The 22,290-nt window shown below is 42.2% G+C and overlaps 1 protein-coding gene across 2 annotated transcripts in view; it reads left to right on the forward strand.

The window, feature by feature from the left end:
* The first annotated feature begins 246 nt into the window (after nucleotides 1–246).
* Nucleotides 247–22,290, forward strand: part of INTS4 (integrator complex subunit 4) — a 39,311-nt gene continuing 17,267 nt past the window's right edge. Inside the window, exons 1-15 of one of the 2 annotated variants that reach the window (XM_010576585.1) lie at nucleotides 247–345; nucleotides 982–1,176; nucleotides 3,041–3,158; nucleotides 5,136–5,242; nucleotides 5,450–5,635; nucleotides 7,260–7,310; nucleotides 7,958–8,046; nucleotides 8,314–8,434; nucleotides 9,542–9,613; nucleotides 10,614–10,788; nucleotides 13,500–13,705; nucleotides 16,315–16,457; nucleotides 17,503–17,618; nucleotides 19,588–19,721; nucleotides 20,487–20,644. In XM_010576585.1, coding sequence (XP_010574887.1) covers nucleotides 292–345; nucleotides 982–1,176; nucleotides 3,041–3,158; nucleotides 5,136–5,242; nucleotides 5,450–5,635; nucleotides 7,260–7,310; nucleotides 7,958–8,046; nucleotides 8,314–8,434; nucleotides 9,542–9,613; nucleotides 10,614–10,788; nucleotides 13,500–13,705; nucleotides 16,315–16,457; nucleotides 17,503–17,618; nucleotides 19,588–19,721; nucleotides 20,487–20,644 — 1,925 coding nt within the window. In that variant the 5' untranslated portion in view covers nucleotides 247–291. The remainder of the gene's footprint in view (nucleotides 346–981; nucleotides 1,177–3,040; nucleotides 3,159–5,135; nucleotides 5,243–5,449; nucleotides 5,636–7,259; nucleotides 7,311–7,957; nucleotides 8,047–8,313; nucleotides 8,435–9,541; nucleotides 9,614–10,613; nucleotides 10,789–13,499; nucleotides 13,706–16,314; nucleotides 16,458–17,502; nucleotides 17,619–19,587; nucleotides 19,722–20,486; nucleotides 20,645–22,290) is intronic. The other variant, XM_010576586.1, reaches the window with a different exon arrangement.

Here is a 22,290-nt window from a genome sequence, read left to right on the forward strand (position 1 = left end):
TGTTGGGCACAGGCAAAAGGCTGAGGCGCGGGGGGGGGGTGTGGGGGGGGGGGGGGAAATGAGCGGGGCTGACAGGGCTGGCCCCCCTCCGCGGGGTTTGCCTGTAGGACGGGCCAGGCCGCAGCCGCCATGTCAGGCCCGCGTTCCCATGGCAACAGGAGGCCGCCTGACCATAGAGCGCGGCCTCCAGCCGGGAAGAGAGGACGCTCTTTCTGCCACCTCCCTGCGGGTGACTCTGTGGTTTCTCTTCCGGTTGGCGCGTACGGCGGCCGCGGAGGGCCAGGCGGCGGCATGGCGGCTCACCTGAAGAAGCGGGTGTACGAGGAGTTCACCAAGGTGGTCCAGGTAACGCACCGCCACCGGGCCGGGCCTGGCGGACAGGGACTGCCCCGAGCTTTGCCGTGCGGCGGTTGGCTTCGGCGGAGCTGTGGGAAAAGCCGCCGGTCTAGCCGCGGGGCCTAGCCTGGGAGCGCTGCTCGCCGCCTCGGGGCCGGTGCGGTCCGTGAGGGGCTGGGGAGGAGCGGGAGGGGTTGACCCCGGGCTTAGGGAGGCCGGAGCTGCCTGGAGGGAAGGGGGCTGCCTCAGGGGGTGTGCGGGAGGGGAAGGGTGCTCCCCTCAGGGCGGGGAGGGGGCGACCTGGGGAGGGCCGCCACTGCCGGGCTGCTGCAGGCTGGGGCGTTTGTGTGTGAGAAACCGTGTTTGCCCTGGGGTGGTTGTCTGGGGTTTGGAAGGGGCAGGGTTTGCCCCAAGCTGGAGTGGGGAGAAGCAGTGTTTCCCGGGGATCAGGGCTACCTGGGCAGGATGGGAGCTGCCCCAGAGAGCTGGGAATGTGTCCCTTCTCAAGATAGCTCACAGAGAGGCCAGTGACTGCTGTGGGGCACAGGAGTTTCCTCTGGCTTGGTGGTGAGAGAGTGTTCACTCTGGGAAGGAGTCGGTCAGGATTTGCTCCGTGTTTCTGAACTGCATCTCCTCTGCGTGCAGCAGCAGCACGAGGACCTGTCCGCTAAGAAGCTGCGGCTGACCAAGCCCAGCAAGTCGGCCGCGCTCCATGTCGACCTGTGCAAAGCCACCTCACCTGCAGATGCCTTGCAGTACCTGCTCCAGTTTGCCAGGAAGCCCGTGGAAGTGGAGAGCGTGGAAGGGGTTGTCAGGATCCTGCTGGAGCATTATTACAAGGTGCTGAACCTGGGAGCCAAGCGTGCTTTCAGAATCCTCCTTCTGGTCTTGTTTTTTGGGGTTCGGATGTGGAATAGGGAGTCACAGGCTTCTGTGTTGCTGACTCAGTTGCCTATGCTGTTGGAACCCCTCAGTGAGGAGAGTGAGTGACTGTAGTCCTTTACCCGAGTGGTTTCTGATCATGCTACTTGGTCCCTTTGTTGATGGTTTCAGGAGCCTGTGACACGGATGTGACTATGTTATCCCTGCAGATGGCTTGCGGGATTAGTCTTAAATTAACTTAACAAGAGGCAAAGACATGACAAGTTTTCCAGGGAACCTGACTGTCCAAAGCTGGCTCGACTTTATCGGAATCCTTCCTGACTGATGTTTCCTTACCTTGCTCTTAATTTCCTCTAACCGTGGAGCAACTTTTTAGCTATTTCTTATGCTGCAGACAAAGCACTTTTCAAGCACTTCTGAAAAAATTTTCAACAAAAAACTTGTCAACAAAAAATTCTTAACAGCAAAGTAACAAATAAATAGCAGAAGTAGTATATGCTTTGTAGTATCCAGATATTGATCCTTCACTTGACAATTAGAACTGCATCAGAAGGAGGGAGAAAATGCCCTCAGGAGTGGGTGGCTGCTCGTAAGTCAGTAAGGAAAACATTGCAGACGTTATTCATAAAGCTTTAAAACGTGCCTTTATAAGTGTCCTTTTTGAAATCATTGATTTAATCTGTATTTGTGGAGAGGGTTGTCCTCTAGTGAGTAATGGTGAGTAAGCACCAAATGTGTTATACTGTGGAAATCCGTGCGTCCTACCATTGATGTAAGTAGTCAGTAACTGTTGTTCAAGCACATAATTTCGGCCCTGAAAAGAAAAAATGCTTCTTAGCTCAGCTGAGAAAGAGATTACTCCCACAGGTATCGCATTTGTCACTGGGGGGGGTGTGACACTGAAGTCTCTCCTATACACTGTTGAAAGACGTAAAAGTTATAACCATAATATTTCTGCACCTGTAGAAAGATGTAATATTTGTAAATGTAATATTACTGCACCTCTGTGTTCAGCGTTGCACAATAGCTTGGTAAGATCAAAGTATGAAATTCAGACTTCTTTTTGTCTTTCTATTCTGTATTGGATATCCTTGGCAATATGATAAAAGAGAGAGCTTCCAGTTATGAACAGAAGTCTTATTTGTACAAGCCTGTAGAAGACTCAAAATAATAACTCTTTGAAATGCATGAACTTTTAAAATCAATTTAAAATGAATACTAATTTGTGAAGCTTATTTCTGTAATTATCGCCTGTGACAGCTTTTGCTATTGCTTAAATGAGCAGTTATGTGCAGCTAACATATGCTTCTTTTTTTTTTTTCTTTAACCTTGCTGTGTTGAGTTTCTTTCTTTTGGAAAAGATTTGCAGGATTCCTCTCCACCATTAAGAGAAACAGTTGTTTTTTGTATTTCACAGGCCCTGCTGCTTAGCAGAGGTCAAGAGACCATCAGTCTCAGTTCATCTTCAAAAATTCCCCCATTTGTTCATTAAAAACTTGCAAAGATATTAACATTATCAACAGTGAATTTTCCGGCATCTTGAAAACCTGATTATTTAAACTTTAAATTTTGAAACAATATGAAGGTAATTTTGAGGAATTACGAGTAAAAGAATAATTTTGAAATGTACTGGAAGCTTCCAGATAAACATTCTAGTATGCTTAATTTTCTATGGGGTGTGCTGTGGATGTATGGAGGAGGAAGTAGCCTGACAGTAAAATTCAGACCCTTGTGCTGAATTATATATAGGTCCTCCCTGTGTGTGGTGTTTCACGCTCTTCAAGATGGAACATGAATGGGAGTGTCTGTTATTTCCTTCCAGGAGAATGATGCCTCTGTAAGGTTGAAGATTGCTTCCTTGCTGGGGTTGTTATCGAAGACTGCAGGATTTTCCCCAGACTGCATTATGGATGATGCCATTAACACGCTTCAAAATGAGAGTAAGTCTTGCTTTTCAGGTGGTGCTTGAGATCAAGGAGAATCATGTAGTCTTTAAGCATTTAGGACAGTGGCAAGGCCCTTACGTCTGAAGTGTATAATTGGCAATTGTTGCTCAGAGTGTTTATTTTCTGCTTTTGTGAATGGTGACAGACAATACCATGTTCTGAGGAGGAGAAAAATGTTCCTCAGACATGCCTGCTGTATACCTTTGTTTTAAGGGAGTAAAAAGTTTGCTTATGCATCTCCATGTGAGAACCATTGCTTCCAAAGTGCTCTGTTTTGGAGGACAGTCTTGCTTAAAGTGGAAGCTTCTTTGGAGTATTTTTCTTATCATGCTGTGGGCCAGCTCATCAGAGCTAATGCAAGAAGGCATTAATGTATTAGCATTGAATTTGTAATAGGAAAGTATAGGTTGTCCTGTTTGTGGCTTCATTAAAGTCCATTCTTATTTTCTATGTTATATTCCCAGTTTGTATGTGCTTTACCTGATGTGGTTTAATTTTATTTTAATGTCATTTATAGAGTCATAGAATGGTTTGGGTTGGAAGGGACCTTTAAAAGTCTTTGAGTCCCCCCCCCTGCCATGGACAGGGACACCTTCCACTAGAGCAGGTTGCTCAAAGCCCCGTCCAACCTGGTCTGGAACACTTTCAGGGATGGGGCAGCTACAACCTCTCTGGGCAACCTGTTCCAGTGCCTCACCACCCTCACTGTAAAGAACTTCTTCCTTACCTCTAGTCTAAATCTACCCTCTTTCAGTTTAAAACCATTGTCCTTTGTCCTGTCACTACAGGGCTTCGCAAAACATCTCTCTCCATCTTTCTTATAAGCCCCTTTTACACATTGAAAGGCTGCAATAAGGTCTCCCCAGAGCCTTCTCTTCTCCAGGCTGAACAACCCCAACTCCCTCAGTTTTTCCTCACAGCAGAGGTGTTCCAGCCCTCTGATCATTTTTGTGGCCCTCCTCTGGACTCGGTCCAACAGGTCCATGTCTGTCTTGTGCTGGATGCAGTACTGCAGGGGCAGAATCACCTCCCTTGACTTGCTGGCCATGCTTCTTTTCAAGTGGCCCAGGATACGATTGGCTTTCTGGGCTACAAGTGCACATTGTCAGCTCATGTCCAATTTTTCATTCACCAGTATTCCCATGTCCTTCTCCTCAGGGCTGCTCTCAATCCATTCATCGCCCAGCCTGTATTTGTGCTTAGGGTTGCCCTGATCCATGTGCGGGACCTTGCACTTGGCATCGTTGAACTTCATGAGGTTCGCATGGGTCTGTCAAGGTCCATCTGGATGGCATCCCTTCCCTCTAGCATGTCAACCGCACCACACAGCTTGGTGGTGTTGGCAAACTTGCTGAGGATGCACTTGATCCTGCTGTCTGTATCACTGATGAAGATATTAAATATTATTGGTGCCAGTATGGAGCCCTGAGGGACACCACTCATTACTGGTTTCCATTTGGACACTGAGCCATTGACTGTAACTCTTTGGACACAGATATCCAGCCAGTTCCTTACCCGCTGAACAGTCCATCCATCAAAACTCCTATCTCTAACTTAGAGGTAAGAGTGTTGTGGTGGTCCAGGTGAACAGTAGGCTAAACGTGAATGAGCAATGAAGGCTCACTGTGTACCAGGCTGTAGCAACAGGAGTGTAGCCAGCAGGTCAAGGGAAGAGATTATTCCCCTTTACTCAGCACTGGTTAGACCACATCTGGAATCCCACATCCAGTTTTGGGCTCCTCAGTACCAGATAAGTGCTGGTAAGGTTGAGTGAGTTCAGCAGAGGGCCACTGAGGTGGTTGGGGGCTGGAGTACGTGATGTGCAAGGAGAAGCAGAGGGAGCTAGGCTTTTTCCGACCTTGAAAGGAGAAGGTTTCAGGAGGACCTTCCAACCTGGATGAGTCTGTGATACTGAGCTTCTCACCAGCTGGAGAAAAGAGGTATGTAGCCTTTCGCTGTTTTGTTTTGCAGAGTCTCACCAAGTCCTTGCTCAGCTGTTGGACACCCTGTTGGTGATCGGCACAAAACTCACAGAGAATCCGTCTGTCAGGATGAGACTGGTAGAGGTAGCCTGCAAGGTAAGGCGGCCTCCCAGGGACAGGAAACTTTTATCACTGCCACAGGAAGAAAATACACAGTCATTGTTTAAATTATTTTAATTTTTCTTAACAAACTGTTACATATTAACATTTTTTAACTGCTAGGAATCTTAGTATGATTAGTTGTTTTGAAGGGGTGAAAAAACAATAAGAATCCGGTTATGTCTGTTCTCTTCCATTCCATAGCATCTGACAGATTCTTCCCATGGTGTAAGAAATAAGTGTCTTCAGTTAATTGGCTGTCTTGGACCAGTGGAAAAAGGTGTTGCAAAAGAAGTTGAAAGCCAGGCTGCCAAAGATGTCCAGAAGATAATAGGAGATCATTTTAATGACCAGGACCCTCGTGTTAGGACTGCAGCTATAAAAGCCATGGTAAGTGTTGCTGGTACAGTGGAATAAACTGGGGTTATATAAGGAAGCTGGTAGGGGCCTGCAAACTAATCCGAAGAGGTTTAGGTTAGAGATTATTTAATTAACTTAGTCCATTTAGCATATCAAAATTACCTGGAAAAATAAACTAGGTCTTGAAATATGAGAGTGATATGAGATCTTAAGGGTCATTTTAGTGATTCATAACAATTTCTTTTTTAGCTATAGCTGAAGAAGCTTTGAAGTTTGTTGACTTTTTCGAGTTTATGTCGGCTCTTTCTTTAGTGACAAATCTGTTTTTCTTGATTTAGCATTGGTTACCAGAATTACAGTGAGCCACTAATACTCCAACATGCAATAGAGAGCTGCTTATCATGGAAACCTGTGTGATAAGTCCAGAAATAATTTTGTTCGGTTTTTTTAAACAACATTTATGTTTTGCCGCATGGTCACATTCGTTAGCGTTCTCTAACCGTTTATGAGGTTTACTGGTTTTCATGTGGGCTGCAGCGTGGGGACCCTTCAGAAGTTTTTAGCTTTGCAGAAGAGCAAGCAAAGACCATGCACTTGAAAATTTTGCTTAATGTGAGTTGCCTGTGGGTATATGGGTGTACAGAAGTTTCTCTATTACCCTTAAAGTTTATAACAATATCCCATCTAACGTGATGGTCATCAAGGGTATTTGAATTAAGGGTATTTGAATTAATGATATTAAACTCCAGAGAAAAAAGCAGGATGCAACTGAGGAGATCAAATTGCAATTGTATCTGTCTGGGATCTCCCTCTGCTGGAGGTTGCACTCATCCTTCATTTTCATTCCATTCTAATTTTTGTTGGTACAATTTTTTTTAAAGTCATTCAAGTGACTTTTATGATGGCATTCAGCCAAATCCATAGCAAGATTTATGACTTGAATTTATAATTACAGCACAAAGACAACTGTCCTTCTGTTGTTTGAAGCATGGAAATGTCCTGAATGAATTCAGGGTCACTAACGACTTTTAGGGTTCTTGATCATAGTTTTCCTTGCTACCATGTTGTACTTTGAAGAAGTGGATATAGAAAAGCAACTGTTTCTTTTTGATGGTATTCAGCCAGATATTATCCCTTTGTTTATAAGTTAGATTCATGATACTTTCTTATTCCAGATAGAAACAGCGTTTAGTAAGATGATTTTTGCTATCCCTCTGGTTCGGTGATTGAAAGATTCACAGGGCATGAAAATTCATTGGCAATGCTACTTTTGGGTCCATGTTTCAGGAATGGCAGTAAACTAATTATTTTGAAGATTCCTGTATCTGTTTTAATTGTTGTCGAATATGGCTAACACTAAACAATCATTTGAAGGTTGGGAGAATGGACAGACAGTGTATTTATATAAATTGTATTTTTCTAACCAATCAAAGTATGAATGGCTGTGAAGTTTAAAAAAATTGTACTGAAGTCAAGATTATTATTTAAAATACTATGGCCACAATAATGAAATATTTTAATTATAGCAGCAATCAAGAAATGCAAGCAACTAAGTTTACTGAAAGCAGAAAAAACAGTGGTGAAAACGTGGTCTGTGTCACTTAAACTTATGGTTATACTTTCTTGTGATTTTCTTTTTTTTTTTTCTCTGTAGCTGCAGCTTCATGAAAGAGGATTAAAATTACAGCAGGCTATTTACAGTCAGGTAAAACCTTGTATTAATTTGTATTTATTTTGTACTTGCTTGCATATTTTTTTTTTTAGATTCTGTGACAATGTGCTTTGAGAGGAGGAGGGCACTGAACAGAGGTGGAGTATTTGCACTTAGGTTGCTTATATTTCTTATTGTTCTATGGCAGTGGAAATAAAAACCTATTTTGCATCCATTGTGCTTAAATGCAATAAAGCCTATGCTCTGATATATATTGTTTATTGGGGGATGCAGTCATGGGAAGGGCAAGGTATTACATAATTATTGCTGTCATCTAACAATCTTGGTCTTAAACCCTTGTTCGCTGGAGAGTACACATGAAGCCTAGAAATGTTACATCAGTAAGGTTGCGCAGCTGAAGCCTGTTATCAAATTAGTTCTATTACAGATTCACATTTTGTGCTTCCTGCATAGTACAGGCAATTCTGGAGTTTTACAGCATGTGCCTGATTGACTTTATTAGGAGTAGTCTACCTGATCAAACTTGGAAATACTAGGGAGTAGAAGGGAAGACTGAATTCATCCTGATTTTTAATCTGTCCTAACTGATTTATGGTAAGGATCCTAAATCCTCTGTGGGAAGTGAATGACAGCTCAGGTGGAGATACTTCAGGTATATTGGACTGTGAATCTTCTTTCAGGCCTGCAAGCTGTTGGCAGATGACTATGAGCAAGTGCGCAGTGCTGCAGTTCAGCTAATTTGGGTCCTCAGTCAACTTTACCCTGAAAGGTATGTATAGTATGCAAAGTGACTCGAAGTATTGGCAGAGTAATCATCCTCAGCCTGAGAGTTTTGTGCTAGTAAGTCTCAGGAGTAGCTGTTAGAAAACTGATGTGTACAAATTGCTGATACGTGATAAGAATGCACTGATCCGGATGAAGTTTTGGTTCCTGGTATTTGTTGCACATCCATAGGAGTTCAGCATAGTTGTTTCTTACTTGGTGCCATCCAGCATGGCATAAGATCAACAAACTGATTCATGTTTCTCTATGTTAGCATCGTCCCGATTCCTTCTTCTAATGAAGAAATACGCTTGGTTGATGATGCATTTGGAAAAATTTGTCATATGGTTAGTGATGGTTCCTGGGTTGTTAGAGTACAAGCTGCTAAGTTATTGGTAAGTTGCATTCTCTTCTTCTCTAGCTGAGAATAGTTAATCTTCTGTTACGTTACTTTTCACATATATTTGTGTTGTGGTTTAACCCCAGCCAACAACTAAGCATCACACAGCTGCTCACTCACTCCCCCCACGATGGGATGGGGGAGAGAATCAGAAGAGTTAAAGTGGGCTGAAATAAAGACAGTTTAATAGGTAAAGGAGAAGCCGTGCACACAAGCAAAGCAAAACCAGGAATCCATTCCTCACTTCCCATGGGCAGGCAGGTGTTCGGCCATCACCAGGACAGCAGGGCTCCATCACGCCTAACGGGGACTTGGGAAGACAAACGCCATCACTCCCAACGTCCCCCCTTCCTTCTTCTTTCCCAGCTTTATCTGCCGAGCATGACGTCCTATGGTCTGGGATCTCCCTTGGGTCGGTTGGGGTCAGCTGTCCCGGCAGTGTCCCCCCCAACTCCTTGTGCCCCCCCAGCCTCCTCGCTGGTGGGGTGGGGGGAGAAGCAGAAAAGCCCTTGGCTCTGTGTAAGCCCTGCTCAGCAGGAATGAAAACATCTCTGGTTTATCAACACATTTTTCAGCCCAAATCCAAAACATAGCCCCATACTAACTACTGTGAAGAAAATTAACTCTATCCCAGCGAAAACCAGCACAACTTGAAAAGAAATGGGAGGATGTTTAAAAACTGTACAGGTAAATTTCTTCCAAAATTCTGAGAAGAAAGAAATGGGAGGGGTTGAGGAAACCCAGAAGTTTCTCAGCTGAACTATGCACTGACTGTTTCCTTCAGAGTAGAGGGTTGGGTATCCAAGAAAAAAACCAAGTACTTGTTATAATTCCCTCCCTCTACTTCTCCAGCACAGGACATGTAAACCACTGAACTCAAGAAAGACCTTCTTAACCTCAGTGGGAAAATAAGATATTCTGACCATCTTAAGTAAACTTCTTTAAACTCTGACATACAGTAGTGTCAAGCATTGTATGAAGCTATTAGAATGAGTAGATAAGATTGGATGCCGTGTTGGGATAAGTCAGGAAATTATATGGTATAATTTTGAATTATCACGTTTATTGGTTTTGATTTTTTTTTTTCTTTTTTATTCTTTAGGGTTCTATGCAACAAGTTAGCTCCCATTTCTTAGAGCAGACCCTTGACAAGAAGCTCATGTCGGATCTGAGGGTATGTAAATATTTGGGTTTGTTTTCACTGTGTGTAGTGTACTAAAATTGCACAACAGGTATGTTAATGTTGAGTGTGTTTGTTTACCATGTCCTTGCCTCAGGGCTGCTGAGAGTTAATTGATGATGACAGGTTTTCTTTTAGATTAAAGTCAATGAAGCAATTGCTAGTTTTAGATTTCATTAGCTGAGCATGTAATAAACAGCTCTAGGCTATTCAGGTTTCGCAGATGAGAGGTAAATGTTTGTGTTCTTCTGACAGTCTTTTGGCTAAAAGCTTCATTTATTGTGCATGGAAAGATTGCATCCTAGTTTTAGGAGCAAGCTTATGGAAACAGCCTGCAAGATCTGACCAGTAGACCTAGACATTTCAAGAGACATGAGTAGCTAAAGGCTGGGACTACTGAGCCCTACGAGCAAAACATTTCAGTAAAATTCCTTCCTTAAGCAACCCCCTTGAGGTATTATGTTCAGTTTTTCTTTCTGCAAAAGAAGATTAAGCTAGAGCTGCTAGTTTTTGTGGGCTGCTTTGTAAAGGCTGTTAAAGAAAGTGCTGCTCAGCTTTATTTACAGTGTGGGGGGAAAGAAGGTGGACTAGCAAGCATGCTGAATGAATATCACATTTTACACATTGCTGAACTCTGTATAGTATTGATAGTCATTAAAGTATTTAATTGCAGTTTAACAAGTTGAACTGCAAATTGATAGCATCTGTTTTTGCAGATCAGTTATTGGATACTTCACTAGACAGGCCTTTGCTCTGACCCAGTTTGGCAGGTCTTACAATAGATGTCTAAGAATATGTTAATTAAAATGTATGTTATTATCCTTTCCCAACATCAAAAGTACAAAGAGTTACTGGCAATTAGAAATATTCATAGAAGAGAAGGTACTATTTGCCTTTCTTAGCATTTGCACGTGACTGTCAATGTCTGTTTACTATTTTGTTTGGTCATCTTCAAAGTTTACCACGGTTGTAACTGAAAAACTTGTTTGGACAGAGGAAGCGCACTGCGCATGAACGAGCCAAAGAACTCTACAGCTCTGGGGAGTTTTCAAGTGGCAGAAAGTGGGGAGATGATGCTCCCAAAGAAGAAATCGATACAGGTGCTGTAAACCTGATTGAATCAGGAGCTTGTGGGGCTTTTGTTCATGGCCTGGAAGATGAGATGTATGGTAAGTGTTGACTTACTGTGGAATGACTAAAGGAGGAGATGTGTGCTGGCTAATAAGTTTTGCTTTTGGGGGGGGTTGTTTTGGTCAAAATAGATCACTTGGCTATTGCGTTTGGGTTTTTTTAACAGATCGTGGACTTCAGGGTGGTGGGCTTTTATTCCATTGTGATCTTTGATACTGCAGTTGTTTCAAAGATGCTACAGTGTTGCAGAGAATTTTGGATAGAAATGTTCCATTGAGTAGCCAAAACCAAATAGCTTCCTATAAACAGTAAAGTTTTAGTAAAATAACTGGTAAGAAGTGGTTGCTTATGTTATGCAGAAACCCACTGGGATTATTTTTTTGGTTTTTTTATTGACTTTAACAGTTGCATGTGGCTCTAAATTGGCAATATTACTTGCTGCTGTTTGAAATTGGTGTCTTCTCTGCAGGAAGGAAAATCGAAATTTATAGAACTTGTTGTTTAAAACATGGCAGTATGTGTCCATGGAGTCCAATAATCATTCATTTTGTAAACATAGCAGCTTCCATCCTAACAAGAGTTAGAACTAGTGGAGACAAACCCACATATTTTTCAAAATATTTCAGAATCCACCAGCTCCAACAAACAGAAGTTTTCTTCTTCTAATTTTCAACCCAATTTTATCCATAGCCAATTTATAACCATTTGTTCTTAGCCAGTGGTAGGTTTTAGATTAAATAGTTGTTGCTTTTCTCAGGGGCTGGCTTCCCTAATGAATTAATAGACAGCTTTCATTTTGCAAGGGGCTAAACAGGCTAGGCTTCTTTTATTCTCTGCTGCTGTAAAAGCTTTCCTCTTGGCCACCTAGAATGCATTATTCTTGAAAACTGGTGACTAGATCTGTATGTTTTCAGGTGCTTAAATTTCAGGTGAGGTCTTGCTTACATCTTTAGCAATGTTATTGATAATTCTTTTTCTTTAATGGAAGTACCTATGTTCTAAGGTCACATTTACCTGTTCCACAGTGCTATCGTTTTGGTCTCTTGAGGTCTTGCTATGATGGATTTGGAGGCTGTAATGTCTTTCCAGCAGATTATATCTGATCTGTTCTTCTAAGCAGGGTGAATTATGAGTGTCAAACTGGAACGCAGGCATTCCTGAGCTCCTAGATTTGGCTGTAATATTGACCATGCTGACGGCCTCAGGAAAGTCTGTGTGCTACCCTTTCCAGCCCAACTTTCCTGTGGGTAAAGTGAAGATTTTATTTCTTAAGGCTATTGAGAACGGCTGGTATTTGCATAGAACCATGAAAATGCCGAACTTTGAATATTATTCCTGAATTTGCTTTTAATGTTACTGGAAGGGGGAAGCTAAATTAGAAATATAAAAGCATGTTTTCCTAATAGCTAAACTCTCCCCGAAGCTTGAAAATGCAACTTTTTTTTTTCTCTGACTAACAGTAAAAAATTTTTTACTGGCTCACTCCATTGACCTGTGAAACACATTCTCCAGTTTCTTGTGCTGTAGGTCTTGTGGCGGTATGGTGCTATTGGGGAGTGTTGATAAAATGGACAGATGTAGAACATACACAGATCTTTAAATAATGTAGAGCTCTCCCTCCACTGCAGCATTTTTAAATGCTGCTGAGATTTCTTCCTTACTTGCAGTGCTGCTTCATTTCTTGAATTCCATGTTGTAACTTAAATCTGAATTACTGTGTCAGCTTATGAAAGCAATATTGGCAAAATGTTATTTTTCTCTAATACCTTGGTCTTAATGACTGCGGAGACTTGTAGTTGTGACAAAAGCTTCGTTACTGAATAAGCAGGGGTCTTGCTGTGTTTGCATTTTTCTACTTAATCAGAATCATCAGGAATCGAATATTTTCTTTAGGAACAATAGGCCTAAAAGCTACACACGAGTTTAAGTAAATGTTTTCAAGATGAGCTAATTTGAATGAAAAATAAAAGGATGTTTAAAACAATAATGTTTGCAAGACATCAGATTAATCCTCATTTTTATGATACCAGCACATAAATGTTATGGAAGCTTGCGAGGATGGCTCCAGGGAAAAGAGTCTCATCTCCACTTAAGCTTGTTACCTTTGGGTATTCTTCAAATTCCTGCGATGTTTTACAGCATAAATACACTCTGGACACTTCTTGATGCTTTTTTGCTTAAATTCTGAGTCATTTTAATAGTTTCGTGGCACCTTTTTCCTTTCTTTTGAGGAACCCGAAGTCACAAAGCAGAGGAATTTCATTCTGTTTACTGCCGAAATGCTGATACTCAAGGGCTCTTCAGCAATTCATAAAGTGCTACACGGCAAGTTAAAAATGCAGTGAATGCTCCAAGCAATTACAATGTCAGGAAGAATAAAACAAGCAGAGTTTAATTATCTAAATTAGTTTGCTTAAGATACCAGGGTTAATGCTACACTTGCAAAATGCACTATGAAATATGTAATATTTATTGCTGGGTAGGAGATCTATTTTTCACCTGCAAGTCCCTCTTGCAGATGCTTATGACAGCACCATGCGCTGTAGGAGAGGTGAGGTTTTTGATTTGAAGACTTGCCTGTGAAAAGGTCCCCAATGGCCTGGGTCCTTGCTTCATCTCTATCGTCTTTAGTGTTTCCTTAGCACCTCCTGTCCTTAGTCCAGTCCTTGAATAGTAGGAGGCCTGGCTGTTGGGTGGTATGTCCTTTTAAACAGCTCTTAGAATTAATTCCCTCCCCCTCTTTTAATAGAGGTTCGGATTGCTGCCGTTGAAGCCCTCTGTATGTTGGCTCAGTCCTCACCTTCTTTTGCGGAGAAATGCCTGGATTTTTTGGTTGACATGTTTAATGATGAAATTGAGGAGGTGAGATTGCAGTCAATACACACAATGAGAAAAATTTCCAACAATATCACACTGCGGGAAGACCAGCTGGATACTGTGTTAGCTGTCTTGGAGGTAAGAAATTCCTAAGGGGGAAAAACTTGCATTCCTGCTTTCTTTGAGGTGTTATAATTATATAATGCTAATCAGTCCCTTCCTCTGAGATGAAACTGTCCACCTTTTTTATTTGTTGTTGGTTTTTTTGCTCTTCTTTGAACACCCCCAAAGGCTGCTAAGGTCTAGTAGCTTGTAATCTCCAGGACAACAGAATAGTTTTGAAATAGATGAATTTCAGATAAAAACTCTTCCATTGATCATTGTGCTATTGCCTAATATGTGTTTCCTTCTGTCTTGTTTTGTGGTCCAGTGCTCTGCCCCACTTCACGTTGAATACAACTTCATTTCCTTTCTGTTTCCTTTGCTCAGCTGCTTTAGCTACACCTTTGCTCACCAAGCAGAGACAGGGCACAGGCCTGAGATCTCTCTTCTGACTGTTCAGAGGGTTTGTTGGCATGCTCTGCAGGATTGATTTGGCCTTTCCCAACCAGTCACTGCTTAGCCAGGATCCAGGGACAGCATGAGTCAGCTGCTGTTCCTGGTTGATGGCTTTGATCTGGGAAGGGGAAGAGATTTTGCCTGTATGAACAGTGCTGTCCCAAACTGCTTCCCCTCAGACCTGATTTATTTGCTGAGTTATAGCCCTAGAGGCATGGGGGTTTTGATTCTGCTACACATGGTAGGCCAGTTTCTGCTTCTTTTGGGTAGTCTCCCAGCCTCAGGCAGTGCTGCAAATCTGCTATTTCTGTCTTTTCACCTCCTGTTTGCTTGACCCAGGGCAACAGTGGCTTCTTTTAGTTGTGCCCCAGGAAGAAGCAAACTGACTAACCTATTTTATCAAGCTGTAACAAATGCTGTGGAATATGATCTGAATTTGCAAATGCAGCAATGAGTTTTAGGTGCCTCACATTTTCATGTAGTTGATTTACGTTTGTTCAAGCTGGGGACCTGTGCATCAAGGTATAAAAATGTCCTAGTTAGACTGGGGTTCTGTCTTACGCTTCTGTGCTGACTTACCAAGTATGATAAATCATACATGTTTTATGGTTTATATTATTATAGTTACTATCAGGTATTAGGGTAGGTAAAGTGTGCAAATTATTAACATTGTAATGCATTTGTCTGATTCTGAAAGGTGCTTGCTTGTGTTCTGTAAAATCCATCTTCCAGTACCAAAATAAAGGATATGGAAAAATAGCATTATCTTTGGTGCCTAAATTTGTTCCGAGAGTGTAAATATGGAACAGTTGGATGCGGGGGTAACTTCTGTTTTCACCCCACCGCTTTGACTTAATCTGAATAACTCTACCAGCTACTCCTTGCTTTTTTGACCAGGCTTTGGATTCTGCTTTCCCTGTTATCCTTGATCTCAGTTTCTGTTGAGTTGTGCTCCTGTCTGTCCCTTCATAGTCTTCCACCTCGCTTGTCTCTGTACTGCCCTTCCAGTGGTCTGTGCAACTCACCTGGAGTATTTTATGTCTGTGGTCATTTCCTTCCAGTCCTTAGAGTATGTCTTTACTTTTGGTCATAGTCTGCCTTCCACCACCAAAATCAGAAATGGCTGAGCAGCCCTGCTGTGCTTTTCTTCTTTGATCATTTGTGTGTGTTGGCTGTCATTTAAGAGCTTTTACAAGAGGACTGCTCCTTCTTCTTTTGTGTAAGACAGTGATGAATGAGCTGTTGATACTTAGCAAATTATAATTTAAAAAAAATTTTAAAAATCCACCATTGAAATGCATCCATTTCTTGTATCCTGTCAGATTTTCACGTTCTATCCAGCAGTGCCACACAAATGCTGATAGCAAGGGAGTATAATACATTGATATGGAATGGCAAGGTGGTTTTTGGCAGAAGGAATGTAATTAATTAAGCTGGAGTTCAGCCCCAGCACTTCTAAAAATACTGCTTGGAGGTTGCATAAGCTCCTCTGTACAACATCACCCTGGCCTAAAAAATAAAATGGGTGCAGTGTGACTTTAGAAGCAGTACATTAGGGATCCCATATGATCATAACAAAACTCCTGACTGAACTTGTAAGTGTGTTTTGGTTTTTTTATTGTCCGTCTATAAACCCATAGTTAGGTCAAGTTCCTTTATCCTATGGATGGTCACTGTTAATCTAGTCTGTCCAGCCATTGACATGTCCTCAACACTTACACAAACCCTCTGGAGACTGGGGACTGGGTTAAGGCTTGTGGAATTGAGCTTCATGTGTTGAATAATAAAAGGCTCCTCCAAAGATGGTAAAACAATCTTTGGTGATTGTTTTGCTGAGTTACCCAGCACCTTCCTTTTCTGTTACTGCCTATGCCTAAGGGTACAACATCACCCAAACCAAATAGTGATTCTTGCTCTGCTTGAGAAGGTCAGTGGTGAAACAGTTCCCGTGCATTCCAGTAAATGAAGCACACGGGTGGATGAGACCAGCAGGAGACCCTGCAGCAGTTTCCTGGTCTGTCATTTCATCTGTGCTTAGCTATGATAACTGGAAACGTGCCCTGTTTTTCAGATGCCTCTAGTACTAATTCAGCCAAGGAACAGGAACTGCTACCTTTAAAGTAAATGTGTATGCAGGCACATCTTCTCTCTCAGCACTCAAAGGTGTCTGGGTTGGGTTTTTTTTTCAGGATTCTTCAAGGGACATTCGGGAAGCGCTTCATGAGCTGTTGTGTTGCACCAATGTCTCAACTAAAGAAGGCATCCATCTTGCACTGGTGGAGCTGCTGAAAAACCTAACTAAATATCCCACAGACAGAGAATCCATATGGAAGTGAGTGTGTTCAGTGTCCTTGTGTGTCTACTTATTTTCCTATTCTTTTTAGTAATTGAGGTGTTAGGCAAATATTGAGCTAGCTAAGGAAGTAAGGGGTATTGCAGGTATACAATCCTCTTATTCTGTAAATATTTGGAATAGTGGCTATACTAAGCATTGTACCTGTTCGTGGCTGATGAAACTCCATGAAACTCCGCGTTATTCTTGCTTGTCAATACTCATACTGGGAATCCAGAACTGATGACCACTCCTGGAAATAGCCCACTATTATAAGCACTCAAAGCATTCCCAGAAAGATTAATTCAACCTTCAGTTGAAGACCTCATCTCTTCTATGCAACTAATGTTTTGTGCTTACTTGACACTGCATTAAATAGTAATATTTACCTGAAGTTGATTATATTGGTTGTGACAAGTGGATTGGCTATGTGGCATTGTGCTGTTGGAGGGACTTCTTATGTCTCAGCAAAAATAGTGAACATTTGTGTGGGGTTTTTTGATTGTTTAATGGAAGCAACAAAGGAAGTGATGCTCCAGCACACATGGTTTGAGATGGAATTCTTGGCTATTATTGGAAACACTTATTTTAGTCTGCTTTGTCTTCCAGTGTACTCTTGCATTGTTTTTGGAGTTTGGTGGAGTTTGGGGGTTTTGGGTTTTGTTATTTGGTTGGGTTTTTACCTCCTCACTCCTTTATTTCTGAAGAAAAGGATACCCTCATTTGTTAGTGTTTAGTATGAAAGCTTTTCTCGGGTTGTATAGCTCCAGGTGTTAAATATTTCTTGGACAGTTTAAATAAATAATTTTTATTACTGCTTGCTTTTTCAAGCTGTCTTCTCAGTTTTCTTGGATCCTACCAAATATTAATGCAAAAGCTCAGATGTGAAGAGACAGCATTGCCATGAGTTTGCACATAAGCTTGGACAGTAGGATTTTGATGTTGACCAGCGTCACAAAGTGCCGCTGCAACATAAAGTAATAACGCTTTAAAACGTTGTATTTTGCATGTTTACTAAGAAATATTTCAATCTGTGTATTTTCAGATGCTTGAAGTTCTTGGGAAGCAGGCATCCCACTTTGGTGCTTCCATTAGTCCCAGAGCTGCTAAGCACACATCCGTTCTTTGACACTCCAGAACCAGACATGGATGACCCAGCTTGTATCTTTTCATGAAGCCAGTTTTTTGTTTTGACTGTAATAGATTTTATTTGTATTTTCCTGATGCTCACATTTGTTAAACCATTTCAAACTGTAGCAGACAATCCTGTAGCTATTTCTGAATCCCTTTGCTACTTAATTACTCAGCAAGTGATAGAATAACTGTTATCTGGAACCATCTTCATAAATACCAGTGTGGTATAATTGGCCTTTTTTTATGCTGTGATGAATAATCTGTTCATCAAGCAATTTGTCAAGGTTTAGGCTTTGCAGATGAGTCTTTGATGTGAAAACATTTGTCTAGTTTGCACTAATTTTGAAGATACTTTAGCTTTTAAATAAGAAGAGTGGTTTTCCTTGTTTGTTTTCAATTTAGGTAAAATTTCTCCTACCCTTATTGTGCAGTGTGTAGAACAATACCGTCTCTTAGTGCAGCAGTGGCTGAATCCCTATAATGCTATAAATTTATCATCTTTTTGAAATAATTCAAAATCAGAAATCCTTATATTAATGTTAGCACTTCTAGTGCTTTAGAATACAAACTGTTATTGTTATACCATTATCCTTAACAATAGGAGATGCCTTGGAAATGCGAAATACCATTTTTCCATTGTTCATTCTCCTTACTTCCCTTCTGTGTGATTGCAGAATGTAATGTTATTTTTGATGCATGCTGAGAGATGTTAGGCTGGAACAACTCTCTTCCTCTGTGAAGCTACTCCTTATTTCTCTCACCAGTCACAAGCCATCCACTAGAACTTCTATACAGATGAAATAAATACCTTGTGAGTATTGGAAAGGGCTAGAATCAGGTGGAGAGAAAGATTAATCCCTAATCAGATAGCTGAGTAATAATTTGAGTAAATTTGTCCTGTGAGTTGAGAATTGAAGGAGCATTGCAGGGGGGAGAAAGCTGTTATTTAGCTCAATGCACCTTCCTGCCCTGAACCAAAGAATATTATTTGAGAGAATGTTCTGGAGGTAACTTGCCACAAAATTCTATGGAGATAAATTCTGTGAAAGATAGGCCCGGGAGCCAGAAACTACAAGGTAGACTTGAATGATAGGTTTCCAGTGTAAACTGTTATTTAAAAATATGGTTTTATTTGATTCAAAGCACTTAGCAAATTTGAATCAGATTAGTTGAATAGCTTCAGCTGAAAATGTGGAAAGAATTTTGGGCAAAGAGGAGAAATTGGTTTGTTAAGTGGAAGCTTGGCAGCCCATGGATGCAGAAGATTTTTCAGGAGGTGAGAGACATGAGTTCAGTCCCTTCTGTGGCTGAACCTACTTCTTCCCTGTGCAGGCGAGAGCCCAGACGATCATAAGTTTTGCATTGGGATCCTTTTATGCTCTCCTGTTAGAAATCCTATGCTTGGCATCAGCCTTGCTGCAGGTGAGTGCCCCAGCCTTTGGGCTAACTGATTAAAGCCTTTGGCTGTCTTCTGTATTTCTCAGGCTCTCAGACTGTGAAAATGTTTTTTGTGTCCCAGAATCATCTTCCCAATGATTCTTTGGTTTGTTTTAAGTCTGTGTAAGAGGGATGTTTTTCAGGGCATCATAGGAAATGCAGCAGTTTTCAAAGACTCAGAGGTAAATGTTTCATTTTAGGTGATGTTTGGGTACCAAACTGGTAAGCACAGTGTAAGCTTTGAGGAAGAGTGAAACTCCACCTAATGAGCACATTCTGCTGGTTCCTATCCTTTGTGTTGCCTCCGAGCCATCCCACGTTGGCAGTAACATCCTTCCTCCAATATGGCCCATCCTGTAATGTTTGTGCTTTGTACTTTGTTTTCATCTGCTCGGACAGCTGCCTCTTTGGGTTTTGCCAAGCATTCTCCAACTGTAAAGAACTTCCTAAACAATCTCCAGCAAAGAAAGGGTTGTTGAGTTGTTGTTGTTTTAACTTGCTATCCCCAAGGAGCATTTCTTGCTGTTGTTTATTTTTCTCTAACAATCCATTTCAATAGACATTGCTGTTCTGGTTCTGATTTTTAATGCTGCTAAAAGTTGCCCAACAATGCCTGCCCTGTTCTCTGATCATACATTCAGACATTATGCCTATCTTCGGGATAGTCTTTCTCATCTGGTCCCTCCATTAAGAGTAAGTTGAACCACTTTGTTTTGTCCTTCACCATGCTGTTATGAATATTGCCGTTTTTTTCCATGTCTGTCAGTGTGTAATGCTTCAACTCTAAAAGTTTTTTCTCCCAAGCACCAAGCGAATGAATATTGAAATGTATATTAAGTAAGAAGAGCCAAATATTACATTGTTACAATATGGATTTTGTAATATTTTGGCGAGAATAATAACATTATTGCTCTCAAGTGAGAATAGCACATGGTTTGCTGGTTAGGAAAGAATACTGGGAGGGCAGGATTCCTGGGAACTTTCTGTAGCTCTATGTGGGGAAGGGGAGCTTAGCCTTTGTAGATCTTCCAACATTTGACTTGTGTCCTACCTAAACAGTTTACTTGCGGTTGAGATGTGTTCCCTGCTGCTTTGAAGCATGTTTTTCCTGCATGGAAGTACAGGTGGGACTGAAGTTGGTTGTAAGTCTTACTACAGCTCATAAAATGAATTGCGGTTTGTGTGGTCTTGGACTTCCCTCGACTTCACAGTGTCATAGTTAACAGATGAGGAAGATGTTACCCTCAAATGGATGTTGAAGTTTAACCTGAATATCTCTAGCTGCAAGTGGGTTATAAAATGGAGAATATTAACTAACAAAGATAAAAGATGTAGACTTGAAATTCTTGAATTTGAGAAATAAATCGGAGCTCTCGGTAGTTGTTAATGCAGCAGCATTTTACAATGTTGTTAACTTGTGTTAGACTTTTCTGTACACGTGTGTTTCTTCTTGCTTAGTTGCCAGGTAGAAAGCTGGTGTCATCCCCTGTCTCTCCCAGTATTACACCCCATGAAGATCCTTCCCAGCAGTTCTTGCATCAGAGCCTGGAGAGGGTTTACAACCTTCAGCACCTCGACCCACAGGGCATACAGGAGCTGCTGGAATTTACCATCCGGTAAGGCTGCCAGCTGACCTGTTCATGGGAAGATCGGTTAGGATTCCCAGTTTCTCTGAAGCAGGTGCTTTGCTTCTGAATATTGGTGTTGTACTTTGCCATCGGGCACTTAGCCTGAGACTTGTTCTAGAGAGCATTGTGATAAAAAGGTATTCACAGCCTGTTTGAAACAAAACTGATGGTCTCAGCTCTGGCTCTGCCCCACTGAATAATCAGTGTGTGTTTTGGAGGAACATCTTTTCAGAGCATGGTAAGAGTCAGCTAAGGGTGCTCTTCTTGGACTGTTTGCTTATGGTAAAATACACTTTCAGTTTTTACGGGTAACAGCCTCGTGTGTCATTCTTAGTTCTCTGTCCCTGTACGAGTCCTTTATTTTGATCATATTATTTTTAATGTGCATGTGCAGGGTTCTTTTGTTTCATTTTTGTGGGAAGAGAGAGGTTGTCCCCTTTGCTTTTCTAATTTCCAGGTCCTGTGGCCTTTCGTTCAGCAGGAGAGGACCTGCTTCTGGTGATTTATCAGGTTCTTGCCACCAGTCCCACTTATAAAGGACTTTGGCATTCTTCATCAGTTTGAAAACCAGAGAGATTTTTCTGGCATAGACAATATTATTAGAATAATAGAATCGTTTAGGTTGGAAAAGGCCTTTAAGATCATTGAGTACAACCGTCAACCTAGCACTGCCAAGTCCACCACTAAACCATGTCCCTAAGTGCCACATCTACACGTCTTTTAAATACCTCCAGGGATGGTGACTCCACCACTTCCCTGGGCAGCCTGTTCCAATGCTTGACAACCCTTTCAGGGAAGAAATTTTTCCTAATATCCAATCTAAACCTCCCCTGGTGCAACTTGAGGCCGTTTCCTCTTGTCCTATTGCTTGTTACTTGGGAGAAGAGACCGACCCCCACCTCACTACCACCTCCTTTCAGGTAGTTGTAGAGAGCGATAAGGTCTCCCTTCAGCCTCCTTTTTTCCAGACTGAACAACCCCAGTTCCCTCAGCCGCTCCCCATAAGACTTGTGCTCCAGACCCTTCACCAGCTTCGTTGCCCTTCTCTGGACACGCTCCAGCCCCTCAACGTCTTTCTTGTAGTGAGGGGCCCAAAACTGAACACAGTATTTGAGGTGCAGCCTCACCAGTGCCGAGTACAGGGGGACGATCACTGTTCTAGTCCTGCTGGCCACACGATTTCTGGTACAAGCCAGAATGCCGTTGGCCTTCTTGGCCACCTGGGCACACCACTGGCTCGTATTCAGCTGGATTTTGACCAACACCCCCAGGTCCTTTTCGTCTGGGCAGCTTTCCAGCCACTCTTCCCCAGGCCTGTACCGCTGCATGGGGTTGTTGTGACCCAAGTGCAGGACCCGGCACTGAGCCTTGTTGAACCTCGTACAATTGGCCTCGGCCCATCGATCCAACCTGTCCAGATCCCTCCGTAGAGCCTTCCTGCCCTCCAGCAGATCAACCCTCCCGCCCAACTTGGGGTTGTCTGCAGACTTACTGAGGGTGCACTCGATCCCCTCGTCCGGATCATTGATAAAGATATTAAACAGAACTGGCCCCAACACTGAGCCCTGGGGAACACCACTTGTGACCGGACACCAACTGGATTTAACTCCATTCACCACCACTCTTTGGGCCCG

This window comes from Haliaeetus leucocephalus, unplaced genomic scaffold, assembly GCF_000737465.1.
Source record: "Haliaeetus leucocephalus isolate CR32 unplaced genomic scaffold, Haliaeetus_leucocephalus-4.0 Scaffold536, whole genome shotgun sequence".
Classification (NCBI taxonomy): Eukaryota; Metazoa; Chordata; class Aves; order Accipitriformes; family Accipitridae; genus Haliaeetus; species Haliaeetus leucocephalus.